The 24,015-nt window shown below is 35.9% G+C and overlaps 1 protein-coding gene across 1 annotated transcript in view; it reads right to left on the reverse strand.

The window, feature by feature from the left end:
- col27a1a (collagen, type XXVII, alpha 1a) overlaps positions 1–24,015 on the reverse strand; it is a 370,467-nt gene that overhangs the window by 50,800 nt on the left and 295,652 nt on the right. Inside the window, 6 exon segments of the mRNA XM_051931755.1 lie at positions 3,166–3,273; positions 5,065–5,118; positions 16,060–16,167; positions 17,201–17,254; positions 19,825–19,878; positions 23,473–23,526. Of these exon segments, the coding sequence (XP_051787715.1) occupies positions 3,166–3,273; positions 5,065–5,118; positions 16,060–16,167; positions 17,201–17,254; positions 19,825–19,878; positions 23,473–23,526 (432 nt within the window).

Raw genomic sequence — 24,015 nt, forward strand, 5'->3', positions numbered from 1 at the left:
CAACATTTGAAAAACATCCATTAGAATTTAACTCATTGTCACCCTCCTATTGAAACAGCAGACACAGAAAAACGATAACAGTTCATATTAGAAAAAAAAACTTACATTTTTTGCAGCTCTCGATTGTTGCAAAAAGAAAAAAGACGTTGCCAGTGAATTCGGAATTTCACCATCGACACTATCAACTTTCTTGAAAGACACAGCAAAAAAAGTAGAAAAATCTCGGATTGCAAACGTATGTGAAATGCTGCATTTGAAGACGTCGAAAAAGCCGTTTTTATTTAGATAGATAGATAGATAGATAGATAGATAGATACTTTATTAATCCCGATGGGAAATTCACATACATTTACATTTACATTATTTAGCAGACGCTCTTATCCAGAGCGACTTACAACAGTGTTTGTTAGTTTTTATGTGGTTCAGTGATGCTTGTTCAATAAATATATTAATATCCTATTAATGCGGCACTTGTTCAAGAAAATGTGAGGTTTGTAAACTCTCTTGGGACCTCCCCCAACTAGACAGCAAGCCGAAGAGCGTCCTGAAGTGTGATCTCCTTGTCTGTACAGGGCAATAGCAGGCTCAAAGATATGCTGCGTCTCTCTGCCAAAGTAAACAGAAAATATCTCGATGGGTGATGCAAGGTTAGGAGCATGTAAATTGTAAATACAGATACTGTAACAGGATTACTTGATCACTGACCTGGCCACGATGCTGCCTGACTGCTATGTCTGTGTATAGCAGAGTGGCAGATCACGCTAAAATAAATAACTGTGCCGTTCCTGTTTCAAGCTATATAAAGCTGGTTTTGCTAAAGTACTGAGACTAAGCATCGTGTTTTGGGGTGCACGACAGGGACTTATAGCGTGACCCCGATCTTTTATGATTTGCTTCTGTGGCGCTTCACTGCAGCAATTTGAGCCTCCTATTGCCCTGCCCCAGCAACGGACAAACAATCTTCCACAGACGCTGCAATCGTGCTTCAGGACACACTCCAGCTTGTTGTTCCCATTGGGTGGGGAGTGGGGGGTCTCAAAAGAGTTCAGAAACCTCGCAATATGAAGAAGAAATAATGATTCGGCTCCTGACTGATAACTGTGCTGCCCACAACATGCTTCCACATTCAGATAATGTTCGCTTTGAATACCTCCCACCCAATTGCACGGCAGCGCTTCAGCCATTGGAGGTGGGCATCATTATCACCCTGAAAGTGTATTATCTCAAGGAAATGCTGAGAAAAATTATGTTGAGCATAACTTGTAGGCAGGAAGTGATTAAAAGTAACGAGAAAGAAGCTGTTGAAATGATTGCAAACGCCTGGATACAAGTTAAAGAAAGCACTATAGTAATAAACGCAGAATCTCATTACAACGAAATATTCGTTACAACGAAATATTTTTTAGGTCCCTGGGAGTTCGTTATAACGGAATTTTACCTGTATTTACAGTATTTAAATGTGGATAGCATGCCATTATTAATTAAAAAACTGTCAATTTGTGAGAAAGTATGATGTACTAAGGAGAAGAAAGAATATTGTCTCATATGTGGGTATAAAACTCTCTCTGGATCAAAGAGGCTATAATTCTGGATAAACTGGGGTCATCATTGCAGTTCTAGATATTATAATTGCAGTTCTTGAAGACCTAGATCAGTATTAATTGCTCAGTTAAAGTCTCCCACCTTTATAAGCTTGTGTGAGTTCATATAGACAGTTAATGCAGGAGCCTTTGTAATTAATTCCTTATCACCAATATCTGGGACATATATACCGAACAGGTCATTTGATACATATTATGGACCACAAACTGTGAAAATTAGAGTTTATGCAACTTTCAGAATTACCAAAAAATGCATTTAATCTGATTATTACATCAAAACGTTCGAACATGGTTTAAAACTTTTAAAGTCCTGCTACAGTTGAAGATTCATTCTGTACTGCATTGCACATACGAGCAGATGCTACATTTTCCAGTTAAGCTGATCACAGTACTTAGTCTTAAATATACAAAAATGACCATCAATCCGTCAATCAATCTTTATCATATACTGCCATTTAAATGGTATACAACATGAATATTACAAAACAGTATCAAATACAATAGTGTTGCAATACACTAAATCACAAAAAAACACAAAACACACCATTCGGTAACCCTTGAAATGACAGACTCATCATATTAAATGTTAGCATGAAATCCCTCTAAACTGTTAAATCTAGGAATTTCTCAGGTGTTGTGAGTAAACTATTCTGCCAAAGAGAGATGAGGTAGATTTTTATGAAAAAGGATTAGGATATGCACTTTTCACAGACAGTGAATTGATGGAAATATGTACTTTTAATTATTCCTACTTTATGCCTATATACTTAATTAGTAGATAGATAGATAGATAGATAGATAGATAGATAGATAGATAGATAGATAGATAGATAGATAGATAGATAGATAGATAGATAGATACTTTATTAATCCCAAGGTGAAATTCAAAAAAGTAGAAAGATAAAGTCGCACACGGAGCTGCTGGAAAGGCTGCCACTCGCGGCGTCGCCCGAGTCATATTTGTAGAGATATGGCAGAGACTGTGAAAATTTGTAAAATTGTTTTCATGCTACTTTTTTGATTTTGTGAGATTTAGTTTTAAAATATTTACAGTATAACTGTTCACCTATGTATATTAAAAAAAAACATGATTAATAACAGTGTGGTCTTACTGCCTCATACATGAATCTATTACTTGCCATTACGTTTCTGGTATAAATTCATGAATCTTAGTAAGAACCAGTTCTGATATATAGGTATATTAGAGCTGAATGTGAATGATTATTAAAACCAGATTTTTAAAGAAAATAAGTCGGCCAACTTAAAGAAGGAAAGGATTACTGAGCGCTTAAGACATGACAAAACGCACTAGGAAATCCAGTCCTGCACTGTTGTCTTTATTTTGGGTTATATGGTATGTGCTCTGGAAAATATTTTAATGTTAGGCCAAAGCAATCATTCAGAAAAAGAGCTCTTTTGTTTTTTCCCGGAATTCAGCCAGTGTAAAAGAAAACCTTTTTGCACGCCTCTTTTCACTGTTTTATAAGGCAGACATGGGGCCCCACCAACAAATAAAAATATTTTACAATTAAAATATGGACAATGGCTACCCTGCAGAACTTACCATTGGTCCAAGTGACCCTCTTGATCCTTTTGGGCCAGGGAATCCCGAGATACCTCTTTCTCCGATTATACCTGTTTCACCAAGGTGACCCTGATGACCCTTATCTCCCTGATGAGAATAGAAGGATTTGTATTACACAGGTATGAACAAATAGCTGTACATATGATTTTGATTAAGAAAATCAGACACCTGGAAACTTTCTGTCTGAAATAGTCAAAAAAAAAAAAATGAAAAAACCTGTATAATCTGAACTTCTAAAAAAGTTTACTAATTTGATGCCATAACACTATAAGTACTAATACAAGTACTATCTTACTTTAAATAAAACCAAAAAAAGTTGCTGTGAACATCTAGGTTTCACATCCAAGGGCATGAAATTGCAAGATATGGTAAAATAATGTGAACTTGGTGTTAAAGGAATATTACACCCAAAATTCAAAATGTCATACCTTGACGAACATCTATGAGCAAAAGAAAGCCATGGTTTTCATTTTAGTCATTTAGTTTTTTCCTCTTTGCATATTAGGCCCAAAACATATGTTCTAAATTAAGTGGCACTTAAATACTGAAAATAGTATGGTAAATTCTCCACAGAGCACCTTCAAAGCCAAACTACTCATTAATGTAAACCAGTGTTTTTGCTGGTTAGCAATATAGTAACATCTTTCAAACGTATAAATACTTTTAAAATGGAGCTAGTTTTTTCTGATTAACACAAAGCCACAGTTCCCTTTGTGTGTGTATGATTTTGAATAACTGCTCCACAAGCACATACAGTGGTATTCTTTTAGAAGCTTGAATATGTTTTGCTAGTTCCTCTTACTCATGATATAACAACATCAAAGAAAAAATGCAGAAATTAAGTTTCTTTTACATTTTTTATATAGTTTTGCATAGTAGTGCTGTCTTACACTTTTTAAATTCCAAAGTATTTCTTGGATGGAGTGCCCTCTGTTTAAAATCTGTGTACTTTGCTCACGTCATGATTTTTTGTCAGGGACTTAAGTGTCCCTCTATATTCGTAAGCCATTGAGTTAAAAGGCCTGAATAATTTGTACCAACACTGTGTGTCCAAATATCCAGTATAAAACATTCCTACCTTACTCCTATAGTTTTTAGGATAGACTCTAGCTTTCCACATTCCTGTAGTGATGACTTCAGAAAATGAATGGAAGGATGAAAGTACACTTAGTTGTTGATTTTACTTTATATTGCTTGGTAAAAACTTTGAAAGTATGCTTTTTCATATACATTTGGACTTAAAAGTACACTTGTACTTTCCGGTACTACAGTAATTAATGTAATATTTCAGTTCAAAAACGTGTAAGGCTTTAATGCAAATTCTTTTATTTTAAACATGTTTCTACAAGCTGATTAAACTGATTAAAGAGTTGCCAGTATAAAAGAAGGGATGTCCTAAAAATGTAGCTTGTTGCATGCTCATTTGACTTCTGAGTACACCTTGTGTGAGTTTGAAGAGAACACATGGAATATATTCTGACTATTTTACTGCATGTTTTTATAGTGTTCAGCATTGCTACTCCACATCTCCAGAACACTGGATTCAGCAATGAAGTGTGTGTAGTGTTTATTCTCTGAGTGTTCCTTGTGCTTAATGCTGCAGGAGCACTGCATTGGATTAAGCACATTAATGGATGTGCAAAAAGAATTTTACTTTTTATATATGAAGGAGTATAAATATATGGCTGATTTCTGCCATCAACTCACAAAAAACAATTCTTACAAAATTTATGAGTCAGTCTCTAAACATTCATAATTTAATGATAGATAGATAGATAGATAGATAGATAGATAGATAGATAGATAGATAGATAGATAGATAGATAGATAGATAGATAGATAGATAGATAGATAGATATACTTAAATTTAACCAGTACCTTTCTACCCATCTTGCCTTTTTCTCCAGATTTTCCTGGCTTTCCTTCAGGACCCTATGTAATTATAAAAACAGATGAATAACATCTTTATAAAACAGTATATTACGATCCAATGAACCAAAAATCTCGGGGAATGTTTCTTAGCATTGGGTTTATAAAGAAAGTTATGCTCATAATAGTTTACGTAACATACTGTATTTTCTCATGTTCACACACTAAATATATCTGAAAAATAAATACTACTTAATATCAATAGTGAAATAAAAACTAATACATTACTGTAACAGTGCTACATACTTTTTAACATGAAAATTTTCAAATTGTATTTCTCAGAAAATCATTTTCCTTCCGCATTTATCATCGCCCTGCATTCACAATGGCAGTGCTGCAATCCATCAACCAAAGCAGTGGAGCTCTGTATGTGAGGCAATGTCAGAAAGAAAGTAAAGCGTTGTTTGGAGTTATTTTACTCCACTGAGTGAACAATAAAGAGGCAAAATGTGAAGCATGTTAGAAGACCATAAGTTCTTGAAGCAACACCATAAACCTAGTAAAACAGATGAAAGTGTAGCGACTGGAGGAGCTGCGCCTCTCTAAGGACACAATTCACACACATTGCAGTGTGGGAGGAGGCGGGTTGATGAGTGGAGAGGCAACAGTTACATATATAGTTTTAATAACGTTCAATAATAAACTTCAGTAGTTTTTGCTTGCATCGAGTAAACGTTGTCTGGTGTGTTTTCTTCCCTTGCAGAATGCTACAAAATCAGTCACATTGTCAAATATGAGGAGTTAACAATAGAGGCGATCAGAAGAGTGCACAGACACTCAGGCTGCAGTCTACTCTTCCATAAAGGCATGCAGTACCCATCCATCCATCTTTCCATCCATCCATTTTCCAACCTGCTGAATCCAAACACAGGGTCATGGGGGTCTGCTGGAGTCAATCCCAGCCAACACAGGGCGCAAGACAGGAACCAACCCTGGGCGGGGCGCCAACCCACCACAGATGCAGTACCCAGGCAATTAGTATTGTAATCTGATGTAAGGCTGTTGTAATTGTTTGAACAGAAAATAATCAATTTCTGTTTTTAGGGAGGAATATATTACATTTATAGCTTGATGAATGCACATGCTAAGAACATATTTTCAAAGTCAATATATTTATTATGTCCATTTTGTAATATATATATATATATATATATATATATATATATATATATATATATATATATATATATATATATATATATACATATATATATATATATATATATACATATATATATATATATATATATATATATATATATATATATATATATATATATATATATATATAATATAAATGTAGGGAAGTTGCCATCAAGTTTCAGGAGGCAGTGTCCCAAAGTAGCTGCCTTACCCCATCCTTCCAGTCTTTGGGCGTCCAGGCCGGGTTGAGCTTCCAGCTGTCCGTAACTATATATATATATGTATATATCTACTCTATATATATAAAATCCAATGCCTAAAAGTGCAACGATTTTATGTGATGTTTTTAGGTCACGTTTTTTGTCACGCTTTAAATCAGGCTTATTTTAAAACCTACATATATATGTTTGGTATCATTCTTTTCAGAACTTATTGAACTTTAATGTGATGTTGTTAGATTTTCCGATTCTTATTTTGTTTTTAAACTATAAACTAAAAAATCAAGAAAGTTGTTTGTATTTAGGTGATTTAGTTAGCCGAAGGTCGAGTTACGATGACCCATTGCATACCACTTTTGTTTTCACGTGATTTTTCCTGTTATTTAAATAAAAAAACTTTTTTTTAAAAAATGACTTATCTATAAGAATGTTAATTAAAATGAATGGACCATTTATTTAGTCTCTTATAAATACTCATCGAGCATAATGGACCTTAGTTTAATGGGAATACTCCAATCAGTAAGAGAGTACATATTTTATTCTCATTTCATGATTTTTACTCCGTTAAATAATAATTAATTTTTATTTTACATATTTATAGAAGGGCGGCACGGTGGCACAGCGGTAGCGCTGCTGCCTCGCAGTTAGGAGACCCGGGTTTGCTTCCCGCGTCCTCCCTGCGTGGAGTTTGCATGTTCTCCCCGTGTCTGCGTGGGTTTCCTCCGGGTGCTCTGGTTTCTTCCCACAGTCCAAAGACATTCAGGTTAGGTGCATTGGCGATCCTATATTGTCCCTAGTGTGTGCTCCTGCAGTGGGCTGGCACCCTGCCCGGGGTTTGTTTCCTGCCTTGTGCCCTATATTGGCTGGGATTGGTTCCAGTGGACCCCCATGACTCTGTAGTTAGGATACAGCTGGATGGATATTTATAGAATTTCGTGATTTTGGCTGCAAGTGGGGGTTGGGCGCCGAAAGAGCCAGGGGGCTTGGCCACCCAGTATTTATATATATATATATATATACAGTGATCCCTCACTATATCACGCTTCGACTTTCGCGGCTTCACTCTATCGCAATTTTTCCTCATACATGCTTACGTCACTACGCATGCGCTTTCTGAGAACCTTTATCTAAGCCCCACGATGGCTCCTAAACGTGCTGCTTTTTCTAAGCCTTCTGACAATGAAACTAAGCGCCGGAGGAAGATGCTTACCATCCAGGAGAATGTGAAACTCTTGGATATGATCAAAGATGGCAATACCCTACAAAAGCCTCCTCACGCATATGAAAAGACAGCGCCAGCAACTGCCTATCAAGATGTTCTTCAGCCGCGTACCCAGACACCCACTGCCTACTCCTAGTACTCCTTCAGCGGAAGAAGACAACGACACACCTGCTGAAGATACTGCACCACCTTGTCACGATTGGGTCACAGATTTGCACAGAGACACAGGAGGTTGTAGAAAAAAAAACTTTATTCAGAGCACTGCAAACAAACATTTGTCTCTTTTCAAAAGTTTAAACGTGCTCCATGACAAGTCAGAGATGACAGCTCCACCAGGAGCAGAGAATGTCTGAGAGAGAAAGAGAGATAGAGAGAAACAAAACAACCAATTCCAAAGCTGAGAGGCGCTGCACAATACTTTTAAGTAAGCGGAGTACCACGTGAGAGGTTTATCGCGTGTTATAGCGCAAGTAAGAAGGGTAAGGAGCAATGTGAAGGTAGACTGTCAGCTGTTTCAGGGGTTTTCCCAGGGGCTTCTGTGTCCTCTGAGGGTGCAATCAGCGCTCCAGCTTACAACCTGAAGACTCTCCTACTGAGCTCGTGCCTTCATAGGTTAGTGGTTGTGTGTAAGAACTGTGTGTGTGTGTAATTAAATGTACAGTACAATAATAATAATGATATTTGTAACATCTAATATGTCTTATTTTCTCTTATTTTGTCTAATATATTGGGTAATATGAGTGTAATGGTGACTAAAGGGTGTTATTTCATGTCTAGAGGGCTCTAATAATGTTAAAAAATGTATTTAGAAGGTCGTAAACAGGTTTTCTATACTCTAACTGCGAAAATATTCAATTTATAAATAAAGAATCCTACTTCATGAAAATTCATTTATCGCGGTAGAGTCTGGAACGGATTAACCGTGATAAACGAGGGTTCACTGTATATGCATGTATATAACTCAGTTTTACCATTACTTCCCATTCCCTAGCATTAGACCCGAGCGTCACTCGGGTTGTAAAAACGATGCTAAAAGCAGTAGTCCCGAATGTCACCCGGGCCACGTTACAGGCACATGTTCTCCTTTCACTTATAGGTGTGCCTAGTAATTACAGCATCTTGCTAAAAACCTTTTTTAGCAGCCCAAGTATTACATACTCTTGACAATGATACGAGCAGTGATGTCGAGGAGACTCTCATCAGCAGTGATGATGAAGTGAATGTGTCTCCAGTCAGCGAAATTGAAACAGACAGTGAAAACAAGTCTGATGAATCTGAAAGTAACACTCAAGCAGTATTTGCGTGATTATTATAATTTTTACACATATGACTGCGTACTTTTAGTGTTTTGCATGCTTTACAGTAAAAAATAAAAATGTAATTTTTTGAGCCAAAAAATGCAAAGCTTTTTACTTGTTTTTTTCGAGAAAAAATCTAGAGCTAACACTTATTGTTGTTTCATAGATTGTTTGCAAGAACTGAAAATGTTTATTAATTTCTGTCAATAAACAAGCAAAGAAGTCCGATCTTTGTCACTATATGTAATAACCTACTAATGCAAAATCTTTAAAATGTGACTTTTTGATGTCCGTAAATACTGAATGTTTTTACAGAAGATTAACCACTTTTGCAAGACAATACTCTGGCTGCATCGGTATTGGGATAAGGATTAATATTGGCAATACCGGCCTCAGTATCACCCGGTATCAGATGGAAAAGAAAAGGAGCAGTAAGCACTCAGTAGGAGCGCCCCTTCCACAGCCTCTGGCTCCTATAGCCCCGAGACTCACACCCAACCATAATATTTATTTATTTAAGAACAGTCCATGCTTACAAAGCCGCAGAGCCACTATATCACAATGCCACAGGTAAAAAGGGAAAGAAAAAGGAAGTCAATAGTTTAGATCAGTATCCATGATGATAATCACATAGATCACATGCATTGACCACCATTAGAGGAAGCCATATTCAAGCATTTGTAAGAAGGATTCTCAATTATAAAGACAAGCCATAAGCAATCATTTAATAAATATTATGGCTCTGCAAGAGACCTCATGTTATAGTTTTGCTTTACTTTCTTTTTCTATTGTTTGTTCATTTTGATGTTCATATGAATGATTTGGTGTGTCTTGTTACGTAATAAGATATTTTTTTCCTTTTCATTTTCAACACTTTATTTTTATTTAGTATTTTCTTGTTTAGTCATTGTTTTGTACTTTTCCTGATGTCTACATTTACTGTTCTCTGTATATTGAGTTTGAGGTGGTAGAGCCTCTTGACGCTGCTAGTACAGTCTATGGTATGGGCTTATATAAAGGCTTGAAATGCCACAGACATTTGGCATATTATTTGGTTAACCTCCCAATTTTTTGCTTTAAAATCTTGTTGGTGTGTAAAGTCTTGTTGGTCTTTGACCACTTTGTTGGGTTCTTCAAGTTTTTAGATTTTTGGGTCTGTTCCTTGCTTTTTTTTTGTATTGTGTATTTGGTTTTAGTTATTCTAGGATTTGTTGTCCATTGTTGAATTAGTTTTGACCTTTCCAATATCCAGTTTGTTTAGATCATTATTTATTTATTAAATAAAAATAATTCCAACAATTAGTTGCTTAGTTTGTTTGAGCCAAAGGTTAGGATTTAGTGTAGGCTCAAGAGCTGTTTTGAGTTTTAGGCCTAGGTCTATTTGAGGCATTCAGAATTTTCTGAAGTAGTGGGCTTCAAGTCACAGCATCTGGGGCCTCTAGAAGGAGCACTGGGGGTTAGGGGGGGGGGGGGGGGGTGGGTGGGTGGGGGGGGGGGGGGGTACTTGTGTGTGGTGGGGTTGGAGGATATAGGACTTGGACTTTTCTAACCACAGAAGTAGTTCAAACCTGGTCAAGTGCCGACTGCAAGAAACCCCAACTACAGTGCATCCGGAAAGTATTCACAGCGCATCACTTTTCCCACATTTTGTTATGTTACAGCCTTATTCCAAAATGGATTAAATTCATTTTTTTTCCTCAGAATTCTACACACAACACCCCATAATGACAACGTGAAAAAAGTTTACTTGAGGTTTTTGTAAATTTATTAAAAATATAAAAAAACTGAGAAATCCCATGTACATAAGTATTCACATTCTTTGCTCAATACTTTGTCGATGCACCTTTGGCAGCAATTACAGCCTCAAGTCTTTTTGAATATGATGCCACAAGCTTGGCACACCTATCCTTGGCCAGTTCCGCCCATTCCTCTTTGCAGCACCTCTCAAGCTCCATCAGGTTGGATGGGAAGCGTCGGTGCACAGCCATTTTAAGATCTCACCAGAGATGTTCAATCGGATTCAAGTCTGGGCTCTGGGTGGGCCACTGAAGGACATTCACAGAGTTGTCCTGAAGCCACTCCTTTGATATCTTGGCTGTGTGCTTAGGGTCGTTGTCCTGCTGAAAGATGAACCGTCGCCCCAGTCTGAGGTCAAGAGCACTCTGGAGTTGGTTTTCATCCAGGATGTCTCTGTACATTGCTGCAGTCATCTTTCCCTTTATCCTGACTAGTCTCCAAGTCCCTGCCGCTGAAAAACATCCCCACAGCATGATGCTGCCACCACCATGCTTCACTGTGGGGATGGTATTGGCTTGGTGATGAGCGGTGCCTGGTTTCCTCCAAACGTGATGCCTGGCATTCACATCAAAGAGTTCAATCTTTGTCTCATCAGACCAGAGAATTTTCTTTCTCATGGTCTGAGAGTCATTCAGGTGCCTTTTGACAAACTCCAGGCGGGCTGCCATGTGCCTTTTACTAAGGAGTGGCTTTCGTCTGGCCACTCTACCATACAGGCCTGATTGGTGGATTGCTGCAGAGATGGTTGTCCTTCTGGAAGGTTTTCCTCTCTCCACAGAGGACCTCTGGAGCTCTGACAGAGTGACCATTGGGTTCTTGGTCACCTCCCTGACTAAGGCCCTTCTCCCCTGATCGCTCAGTTTAGATGGCCGGCCAGCTCTAGGAAGTGTCCTGGTGGTTTTGAACTTCTTCCACTTACGGATGATGGAGGCCACTGTGCTCATTGGGACCTTCAAAGCAACAGAAATTTTTCTGTAACTTTCCCCAGATTTGTGCCTCGAGACAATCCTGTCTTGGAGGTCTACAGACAATTCCTTTGACTTCATGCTTGGTTTGTGCTCTGACATGAACTGTCAACTGTGGGACCTTATATAGACAGGTGTGTGCCTTTCCAAATCATGTCCAATCAACTGAATTTACCACAGGTGGACTCCAATTAAGCTGCAGAAACATCTCAAGGATGATCAGGGGAAACAGGATGCACCTCAGCTCAATTTGGAGCTTCATGGCAAAGGCTATGAATACTTATGTACATGTGCTTTCTCAATTTTTTTATTTTTAATAAATTTGCAAAAATCTCAAGTAAACTTTTTTCATTTTGTCATTATGGGGTGTTGTGTGTAGAATTCTGAGGAAAAAAATGAATTTAATCCATTTTGGAATAAGGCTGTAACATAACAAAATGTGGAAAAAGTGATGCGCTGTGATATCTTTCCGGATGCACTGTATATCATGCTTTAGCCAAGTACAGCTCTCCTTCTGAGAATTGTCCTGTAAGTACAGAGTGATCCCTAGCCTTTGAGCTTGGAATTGTATGGTGTATAAGTAGGAAATTTGAGGATTATTTAAACTAGCTAATGTTTTTTTGTGCATCAGGGTTCTTAAGACATCTCATTTTGGTGGGGCCAAACCTCCTCTATCTTCTAATGCCGTACTGTTGTCATTGTAATTGCATTTGTCCTTTCAATTACAATGTAATGTCAGTTTCTTATTAGAGTAAGAAATAATCACTAAACTGGATACAAAAGTACATTCTCTGACAAAGTGGGGTGAAAGGAGGTCAGATTCTTAAACTCTGTCAGATATCTGCCACTTTTTATAAATTTTGCATATCACATTACTTGACATAAGATAATTCTTTGGCAAAAAATATTGTCTGTGGATGCTCTGCCGGATCCTATATTGTTTCCTCTGTTACTAATGAGTCACAGCTAGCTTGCTATGCCTGTAAGATATAAGATCTTCAGCTTTGAGAAGAATGCAAAGGGTTTTTCTTCCAGCATACAAGAAACAAGCTTACGAATGTACAATGTTGTCCAACACCCCAAATTAATAAAGAGGTGTCTCTGTCTTTGCTTCATCCACTTGCACAAAATATAGATAGCACAGACATATCTGGCAATGCTTTTATACTTTTGGATTTGACAATTACAGGAATACATTATGTGACCTTACAAATATATCACACATTAAGAAGCAGATAAGAACTATCATGATTATTAGATTCAAAAAGTCATTTGTAGTACTACAACCACTGTTAGAACCATTATTAGAAATTGTTAAGCCAACAGAAAGTGGTACAAGGCAAAGAAAAGTTAAACATATAACCTAAAAGAGAGAGAGAGAGAGAGGGAGAATCACACTTGCAAGGTGAATCACCAGATATGCTATTTCAGCAAATGACAGGGGTCAGAAGAAGGCAGACTACCTTACAGGAGTCTCACTGGTGAGAGGAATATATATATATACTGTATATATATATATATATATATATATATATATATATCGGAGCGATGAGGTAGGTGCTGGACAGCCATTGCGAAATTTAACGTCTGTCTGCAACTTCTGGGTGCATACCGCCTGTACCCCTTCTCTCAGTCACTCGACTTTTCATGAGGAGGCTGGTGAACAGTACTGAGAAAGTGTGTCTTCATGGTGTAAACTTATTGGGTCATCAATTTGTTTAAGCGATGTCAGAATCAACTGGATGATCATGAGTTAACAGAAGGTTACTTCCAGCAAGATGGAGCAACATGTCACACATCAGCAAGGAGCATTGAGTCCTTCTTCAGCAACTGGGTAATTTCAAAGGGGCTCCATGGCCACCGGATCTGACACCACCAGACTTCTTCCTTTAGGGTATGCTCAAAGGAAAAGTCTATTGGAACAAGCCCCGCACTTTGCTTGCACACCAATCACACAAAAATGGCTTTACTGATTTTTACAAAATTTTGCATTTAGGTTTCTTTGTCCACATTAGTGTTTCAAAAATTTAATTTGGGAGCAAGGTTGTAATGGGGGCATAACCCAAAAACTGTACATCATTCCAAAATGACCCAAGTCGACCTTAATGAACTTTTGCATGTATTATAAAGATTAAACCAACCAGACTACATGGTGTTTCAAAAATTTCATCAAGAATAGTGGTTGTTATTGGGGAAGGTGGGGTGCAAAAAAATGCATCACTCCAAAATGGCTTAAAGTTCATGAAATTCTGTATGCATATTACTGTCAATACAAGTTAAAACCTAGACTTTAAGGCCTTTCAAAAGTTTAATCAAAAAGAGCTCTTAAGACGGGGACTGAAGGTGCAAAACCAAAAAGGATTCAGCTGATGGTAATGAATTTGTCATATTGTTTATGTCTGGCCCTCTTTGCAGTGAAGGCTACATTCCACATCAGTGACTCAATATAAACAACAGCTGAGGGTTGTGGGATAATTATGATGGGAGACCAAGACAAAAATTGCGCATCACTCAAAAATGGCTGTCTGCTTTTCACAAAATTTTGTATTTACATTATTGTTCATGCAATTTAAAATATAGGCTTCATGGAGTTTCAAGAATATCATTGGGAAGTTGTAATGGGAGGGCCAATGGCACAAAAAAAACGTGCATTACTCCAAAACAAGTGTGGATGTTCATGAAGCTTTGCAAATATATTACAGTGAACCCAACTTAACATATACAGTTTATGGAGTTTGAAAAGTTTCATAATGAAGAGAGGTTCACTAGAGGGAACAACATAAACAACAGTCGTTTCCAAATCTTGCATGCTCTATCAATGATTCAGTGATTTAACAAGCCATCCAAGTTATTAATAATGGATTAAAAATATATCTTTGAGACCACAGTGAACTGGGAAATACACATAAGTAGTGTTCATGGTTCCAACTCAGTAAGGAGTTATTCCAATAGTGAAATTCAATACACAAAAACAACAATTTCTTGGCTCATGAGAGCAGAATAATTGATAGAGAGGCAGTATAGATGACAAATGGGATACTTGCATTTCAGCCAGCAATGACAAAAGGGTAAACATTTAAAACACACATAACTACTTCCATTCTTACCTTAATCCATTATACAGATATACCCGAGTAACACTGGGTACTTTGGCTAGTACAACATTTATAAATGCAGTATAAAAAGATAAAAGTTTCCATGGACTTGATGTTAGTGACCTAAGAGTGAACTAAAAAAGATTGACACTTTAAATGCTTAGGTTGCTAATTTGTCAGGTGCATGTGGGGAGTCTGTTAGTGTTTGTGCTGGTCTACAGTTAAGGAAAGGGTTCAGCTATAGCAAGTGTTAAGGATGTATGGTACTTTTTACATAATTCAGTTGCATGGTATGTGACTTGGTAAGATTCATACCAATATGACATTAATATAAAGATGCAATATTTGGACAACAACAATGAATATTCCTCAAGATCCCACAAACAACCAGTTTAACAAAAAAAAAGTAAAAATAGTGTAAAACACCCTACCGTCAAAATACTTAGCTTAAAAACATAGCTTGAACATAAGTACTATTATGAAAACTGGCAGCTGTAGTAATAATAATTCTTTGCATTTATATAGCGCTTTTCTCACTACTCAAAGCGCTTAGCAATTACAGGTTAAGGGCCTTGCTCAAGGGCCCAACAGAGCAGAGTCCCTTTTGGTATTTTATGGGATTCGAACCGGCAACCTTCTTATTGCCAGTGCAGATCCCTAGCCTCAAAGCCACCACTCCTTGATAGTCTTGATAGACCTAAGTTATTTTAACAGACTGAAGTAGAGTGAACACAGGATTGGCAAGGTCTGACAGGTCAGATAAGATCTTTATGGTTTGACTTTCAGACTGAAAGAACCGAGTGAGTCCACAGTGAAGAGATAGCATCTTAAGATTTTTGAAGCAGTGTACACTTTCTAAAACATGTGAAACCTAGTTATCTATCTTCCAAAAAACAATTTAAAAATGAAAATGTATTAACTTCCATAAGGCTTTCAGGAGAACTTCTTCTTGTATTCCACTATATCATCTATCCATCTACACCAATCACTTGATCAGGGCAGGGCCACGGGGTAGCTGAATTGGCAATGTCAAATTAGCCCCAGTGTGTGTGTATGTGTGTTTGTTCACCCTGTTATGAGCAAGGTGCCCCGTCCAGGGATTGTTCCTACCTTGTACCTGATGATTGCTAGGATAGGCTCCAGCTGCTCAATCATATCATATCATTAGAATTTGACATACTGTACATCACATTGCTGTTCACTTACCTTTACTCCAGGTAAGCCTGGATCTCCAGGAGAACCTTCCTTTCCTTTTTGTCCGATGTTGCCCTTTTCTCCTTTTTCGCCTTCAGGACCTGGTTCCCCTTTTTCACCCTGCCATCATACTTAAAATTTCAGTATACTTGTATGGCTCTATCATTGCCAAGAAAAACATGACTATTTCTTAGACATTACTACAACTCTCTTCATGTAGTGCATAAATTCCAGAACAAAAGTACCATACTGTATATTTATAAATATGCCCTGCTGTGGGTGAGCCTCGGATGATTAGTATTAGTTTAGCTGTTGATATTCAGATTTATTAGATAATTGACCTGATTTGCTTTGGACTATTACACAACTTTTTGCTTTTTAAATTAGCCTTCTACATATATTTGATCAAAGACAGAATAGTACTATACCAGGCCAAAATCTTAAGACAAACTGTTATTATGACATTTCCTTTATGATAAATGCAAAATTTGGTTCTGGTTCTTATTTTTCCAATACATACTAATTATTAGTATAATCTAGGAGCTAAAAACCAAGATGTTACTGGTTTATTTCTCTACCTCTGACCCATTGAGTAACCCTGCAAAAATCTCTCTAACTGTCAAGTTCAAAGGCAAAAGAAACAAAAACAAATCTATACTTATAAAGAGGCTAGAGTGTATGTTTACCACAAAATAAAAAACTTTGCAACATGGGCTTTTAAACATATTTTACTATAAAATAATTAAATGGTGAGTATATTTTATATGGCCAAACATAGTAGAGCTGTAAAATAACTACAAATTTTATTATTTAAGGTCTTTTGTTTCAAAAGCAGAAAATTTGCAAAAACAAGTTTATGGAAATTAAACAGTTTTTAAAATCCTTACCGACAAGTTCAGCATTTCTAAACTGTAAGGTCAGCCTAGCTTTGGTTATTAATAGCCAAAGTAAAACTACATGAAGAATACTTAGCTTTCAATATCACCAACTGCTTAGGTGGGCAAAATATTTTGGGATTTGTTGAAAATATTATCTATGTGAAATAAAATACATTTTAATTCTTTCTATGAATTCTATTCTTTCTATTTGTTACAGTAAAAAAAAAATAAAAACACACCGAACCCAGCTAAATACACAAGAGGTATCTTCTTACCTTAGTTCCATCGTGACCAGATGGTCCAGCTTCTCCCTCTACTCCATTTTCACCCTAATCATATATATAAGAATTCACAATCTGGATAAACTCGACAAGCATGCTTCATAAAGTACACTTTTATGCAAGTGACAATTCATTTGAATGAAAAAGGCACGACAGGATTTATCAAAGGTTCACTGACATCTCAAGGAAAAAGACAGGCTTGGATGTTTTACATTTTGAAGGTGTTCTGGGTTTGAAACAAAAAACCAAACCAAACCAAAATAAAACAAAAAACAACTATGTAACCTCAGATGTGTCACAGATATCATAATGAAGTTTTATTATGGGCATCTGAACTATAGATGTTTAAAATATTTGACTTTCTAATGTTTTACATTTTTATTTTTATCTTGTCTTTAACATTGCCAAATTATGTCCAAGGATTGGAAACGTGAAGGTTGTTCTCCAGACCATTTATCCTTCTTGGAAATTGAAGAGAAAGCATTCCTGCAACAGCCATAGTCTAAGGTGCTACTTAATGCAAAATCTGGTTCCATCTAATAATGTAACAGTGAGACACCTTCTTTATGAGATATATCTAGATTTCCCCCCTTTATTTATTTTTCTCCGTAAAGATGCTCTTATGGCCATCTTTATACATTTGTAACACTGTGAAATAAACCATTGCTCTTTTATATTGTGTATCAAATCATCCAGTGCAATGTACATGGTTTAAATATTAATAAGCTACTTAGGTCTGATGCATGTTAACAACTGCAACAACAATATCTTGATACTGAATTTAAAAATATTTTGTAAGTACAGAATTTAGCATTTGAATTTCTAAATATAACATGATTTAAAAAAATTAAAAACATGTTGAGGACAATAAATCAAAAAGCTTTTATTTAATCTGTCATGTGTTTACACATGGGTGCTATCTATCTCTCTTCTACAAAACATAATGTTGTGTGGGCTCCAAGACTTTGAAACCATTCTGACCAAGTCTAGTAATGCTATAACTGACAAGCAGTGGTGGAGAAACAGAATGTTTGCTCTGACAGCGGGCATCATGTCTAGTAATAAGAATTAAGGAAAGTCAAGTGAAACTAAACATAAATGAGGGATGCATGAGATTATTCAGCATTGTGAGGCCATTACATTATTTCACTATTATTTAATGTCTGTAAGTACAACAGTGCACAAACTGTATATACTGTCTTACACACACAAGCAGAGTGTCTTTTGCTGAATTTGTTACACCAAAGATTCAGTTCATGTGGTTATTGGATCCTCTCAAAGTGAACATCTTTTGTGCTATCACTATAAGCATCTGTAGCCTTATTTTGTATTCAATCTGATGTCAGCTTTCTGGGCTTTTAAAATTAGTTTCTCACATATCAAAAGCAGTGATATAAGGAATCACATACACCTGAGTAGATGCTTTGCAATCACAGAAGTAAATCAATATGAATGAAATAAATCAATAATAAAATAATGTTCAGTCTGTTTATTCTGTTTAATGTTGATGCATGGTGTATGCATAATGGCAGCATTTCTAATTTTGATTTTTACAATAAACCTAATCAGCACATAATCATAAACTGAGTTTTTTTTTATTACAGTGTCATAATGCCTAAAATCAGTGATGGAGACTGAACCAGCAGGTTGAGTGTCTTAGCCCTTAGGCGACTACAGTATGGATAACTTGATAATAGATGGTGGGAACAAGGGGGATGGTGGCTTTATTATTCTGAGGCAGGATGTTACCCTGATCTCTTAAAAAAGAGTGTAAAAAAGTATATATTTTAAATGTTTTTTTTCCTTTAATCAACAGCAAAAGTATTCACTTTAACATGTGTGTGTTGAATATATGCAATCCCTATACTGTAAAATGTACACGGATTGACTAAGCATTTCTGCAGCTGTCCTTCATTAACCTCCTTATCGTTAACTGAATGGTCCTATTGTATTGTACTCTACTGTATATCCTTTAATCGAGTTATTATAATTACACATTATAAGGGCATCATATAGCATAACACATCAAACTATATTAATTTTTGATGTCAGGGAAATTTCTCTAATGACAGTCATTCTTTGCAAACACTGCATTGCAAAAATGCACTTTTGCCCTTTCTGGAATAATCGCAGGATGGTTTAAGTCGAAATAACTTTTAAATACCATTTAAAAGTTCTCACTGAAATCCCAAAAACCACTGCAATTACCAGAGTCTGGATGAACCATTGTCTATGTCCTGTTCCTGTCTTTCTAGGATATCTTCATCACAATGAGAATGAGGCCAATTTATTGAACATTTTTTAAAAGCAGCTTAATGTGTTAAATCATATAATATTAATACAGTGTTGTTGCTCACAGGAAGTCCCTTAAATATCAGTATAACTTCAGATGTGGAGCAAGTCTGCCCAAATACCTAAATGTAACCCAATGTGTTTAAAATAAAAATGTTATTATTACTTCATCCTGGTCATGAAAGTCTTTTCAATTACAATGCATTGAAAAGTATAACTGATAAACAACTGAACATTTGTTTATGCTCAATCAAGTTAATATAATTCAAGCAAGTTTTTGTGAAATTTATACTGAAAAAATTTAAAAAGATGAAGATATAGCTCACCCGTGGTCCAATGAGGCCCTGTTCTCCAGCATTACCAGCAGGTCCAACATCACCCTGTGAAGAAGAAAATTAGCTGGTGATGTGCTCTAAAGTTACCACAGCACATGCTGATAACATACTGTCTAAACAAATTGAGACAATATGTATAATTTCATAAAAAGACTCTACCCTCATAATATTATGCAGGGACATGTATGCAACACAGATGCATTCAAGTATATTATCAAAATAAGAGCAAGAAAAAAAGAATGTAAGGCAACAGACAATGGTGCAATGAAAACCTAGCAGAGATTACAAATAATTTTAAAAAAGGAACTATATGACAATTTAAAATAATAATTTCTACTGCAATTTTGATGCCAATGATTTTATTTTAAAACTCAAAAAGCTATAACTAAAGTAAGGGAAATTCTACCTTCACAAGATATTAAAATAAGTCAGCAGATATGAAAATAACCAACAATCCTTTGTCATCACAATTTTGATGTGTAAGACAAGGTAAACATTAGAACATTGGAAAATTTTGAGAAAAACAGGCCATTAAGCTCAACAAAGCTTGTCAATTCTATCCAGCTATCTACTCTAAAAATAACATCAAGCTTAACTTTGAAGGTCTCTAATGCCCTACTCTATACTATACGACCTAGTAATGTATTTTATATGCCTACGGTTCTCTGGATGAAAGAAAACTTCCTAACATTTGCACAATATTTATCTTTAACATGTTTCCGCAAGAATCCCTGTGTTCTTGTTGAATAACTCCTTTTAAAGTTAAAACCTAGGTCCACTGCATTAATTCCTTTCAGAATTTTAAAATTTCAATCATGTTACATCTTAATCCCTGTTTACGTAAACCTTCAATGTTTTCTCAAAATTCATATCTTTCAGTCCTGGAATAAGACTATTTGCTTTTATTTGGACTTCTAGTACTGCTATGTCTTTTTTGTAGCCTAGAGATGAAAACTGAATGCAGTATTTCAGGTGACCAGTTTATTAAATAGCTTAAGTGTAACTTCTTTGTACTTTACAAATCCACTAAGACAGTGTTTCTCAACCTTTTGGCAAGTTGTTGGGTTGTCATCTTAAATTAAAATAAAAAAGCCATTTCAGCAGCATCCTTGAAACACCAAGAGGACCAACCCCCAGAACCCCCTATACCTGTTCTTTCATTTTAAAAACATTTCCATACAACTCCTAACACCAAGGGGACCAAAGATGTCACACATGTATTCCAATGCGCTCAAAACTGCGATGGATTTTGACCCCACCGTCTCCTTTCAATTGTGTAACACATAGCATACATTATTTCATCCGTATACACTGTTATTAAATGCTAAAGAGTAAAATGTAGCCTAAGGACATCACACACCAAAAACAAAACTGGGTCCAAAGGCGAAAAAGAGTGAGAAACACAGTACTTCTAATTTTAGGTCTTTCTTACAAGCCATACTTTTAAATTTCAGATCTCCCATTTCTAACATTTCTACTTCTTATGTGTAATACCTTACTTTTACTTAAAGTATCTTTCTCTGCCACAAATCTTACCAAGCCTGTATTCTGTCCTACTCCTTCGGCAATATCTTGGGTGATTCCATATTGTCTGCTATTCTACCTAGTTTGATATCATCTGTACACTTTACCAGCTTGTTCTTTATATTTCTATCCAGATTATTTATATATATTAAAAATACTGGCAGCCCCAACATTGATCCTTGTGGGGCAATACTTTTAACATCATCTAATTCTGGCAGTGCTATTATAACCATAACCGTTTGCTTCATGTGCTTGAACCAGTTTTGCACTCATCTACACACTATTTCCTGAACTCCCACTTCTTTTAGTTTGATCACTAGCTTCTCATGAGGAACCTCATCAAAAACTATCTGAAAATCAAGATACATAAAATCAAATGCCTCACTCTAATGGTATCCTTTTGTTACTTCCTCATAGAATTTCAGCATATTAGTTAAACTGGGTTGGAAAATGGATGGATGGATGGACTCTGTCTAAACCCTTGCAGACTGCTCTTAACACACCTGTTCTTACCATTTAATGCTCAATATTTTTCTTAATAATATCTTCCATTAATTTACTCAAGAAGCATGCCATGCTTACTTGCCTATAGTTACTTGGATCTTCCTGATCACTCTTGTTATATAACGGGATAATATTTGCTCTCTTCCCATCCTCAGGAATCTCCAAAGTGAGCAGTGACTTTTACAAAATATATGCGTCAAGGGTTTATATATATGTACTCACTAACCTCCTTAAGCACTCCATCATAAACGTCATCTAGCCCCAATTATTTGTTTGATTTCATCCTTTCTAGTTGAAGCAGCATTTCTCCCATCTAAAATTTCCAATAACTAAACACCTCCTTGGCAGTTCCTGTTACTTTGGGAGGTTATCCACTTCTTTAAACCTGAAAAGCTTTGAGCATTTGGTACTTCACTGTGTGTTTATTTTAATTCACACTTAGTGTCCCTAATACACTTAACTTCCTCATTGACTATTCCTTTACTGCTAAAATACTGAAAGAATCTTTGCGTCATCTTTCACTTTTTGTCTCTCTGCCTCAAGTTGGAATCACTTGTAACATTGTATAAGCATGAACAAACTAGTTATTAAACCCTTTTTAAAAGCTGTTCTAATAGTTAACAGATAGTGGAAGAATCACTAAGGCTTTAAAATAATAGTGATTGACTGAAAGCACAAAAATAATACACTAAAGGAAACAAATGATCTAGGTCCAGTTGCTTTAATCTTACAAAACAGTGCCTTAGCTACTTATGCATTGTTACACATGTGCGCATGGGAGGCAGATAAAGGGCTTAACTAAGGGCAATTCCAAGTCAGACCGGGATGTGGCAGAGTGCACTGATTTATTTTCTTTCTTTCCTGTAGACCATCCACGGGAGATTCCACCTGGCAAAGTGTTTTTTTCATTGAAGAGTCTGGCAGTAATAACATTATTCTAGCACAGCATGCTACAAAAAACTAAATTTGACATCCCTTTTTAAACTTACGTTTTATGTTCTGAAATTAGTATTAAATAATTAATCAGAAAAGAATTCAATTGAAATAGTAATTAATCATTAGCTTGTGATTTAAGCCAATCTTAAGTGAAAACAGCTGCATTTACTACCCTCTAGAAAATTTAAGACCTCTGCTTTAAAGGGAATGAAAATGTCTTTCCTCAAATTATATAAATATAATAGACATAAGCTATTCCTTAAAAATGTAAAAGTAAAAACATGTAATACAACTGACTGAAATCCTGTTGATGTACTGGAATGGAAAAGTAATGCATAGTATTTAAGTAAAACAGTCACATATAGTATTGATATTGATAGTTGTGGGACACAAAAATGCATGTTACATGCTTTAAAAATATGGAATCAATCCTATTTAATGCCATTTCAATGTCAATGTCTTGCTTTAGCTCCATATATTTTACAACCACTATCACCATATTCATTCAATGTACAAATATGGTTATTATTATAACATAGCAATTGTTCATGTACTTAAATTAATGAGCTAAAAGATTAATGTTCAGGGATTATTTAAGAATATCAGATTCTGCACAGAAATAAATGATTTCTATTTTCCACTGTAGACACTTTAGCTGAGAGGCAAGATTCTTACTTTCTCTCCTGGTTCACCAGGAACACCAGGTCCACCTAACTTGCCTGGAGGACCCTGAAAAAAGAAAAAAATACAGCAATGTTCAGAAGGCCTTTTAAATTTCTAGAAATAAATGCAAGCACAAATTTCAGAGCTGGACATCAATCTATTTTTCCACCTTTGAGTGCTGTGCTCATGTACCAACAATATCCTAAAACCTATAAAGTGTTCTACCATTTTCAAAAACATTCTAAAAGCCTTTTCTTTAAAACTTGATTTGAATGAATACACAAAATCATAGAAATACTGTATTTAGTGGATTTCCTATTTTTGATGCTAAATCTTGATTTTTTGCTTTTCTTGTTTTAATTAGCTTCCTTTATTAACAAAAAGTACATGTGAATGCTGATAAAATACTAATACTGAAACAATGTGAAAATAATATTTACAAAAGATTGACTGTTTTCATGTTTTGTATACTTTCATGAGACCCGTTCCTGCCATTTTTTAATGAAAGCAGCATTATGACTCTAAAGTGGCAATCTATTTCCATCTTTCTACTAA

Source organism: Erpetoichthys calabaricus, chromosome 9 (genome assembly GCF_900747795.2).
Source record: "Erpetoichthys calabaricus chromosome 9, fErpCal1.3, whole genome shotgun sequence".
NCBI lineage: Eukaryota > Metazoa > Chordata > Cladistia > Polypteriformes > Polypteridae > Erpetoichthys > Erpetoichthys calabaricus.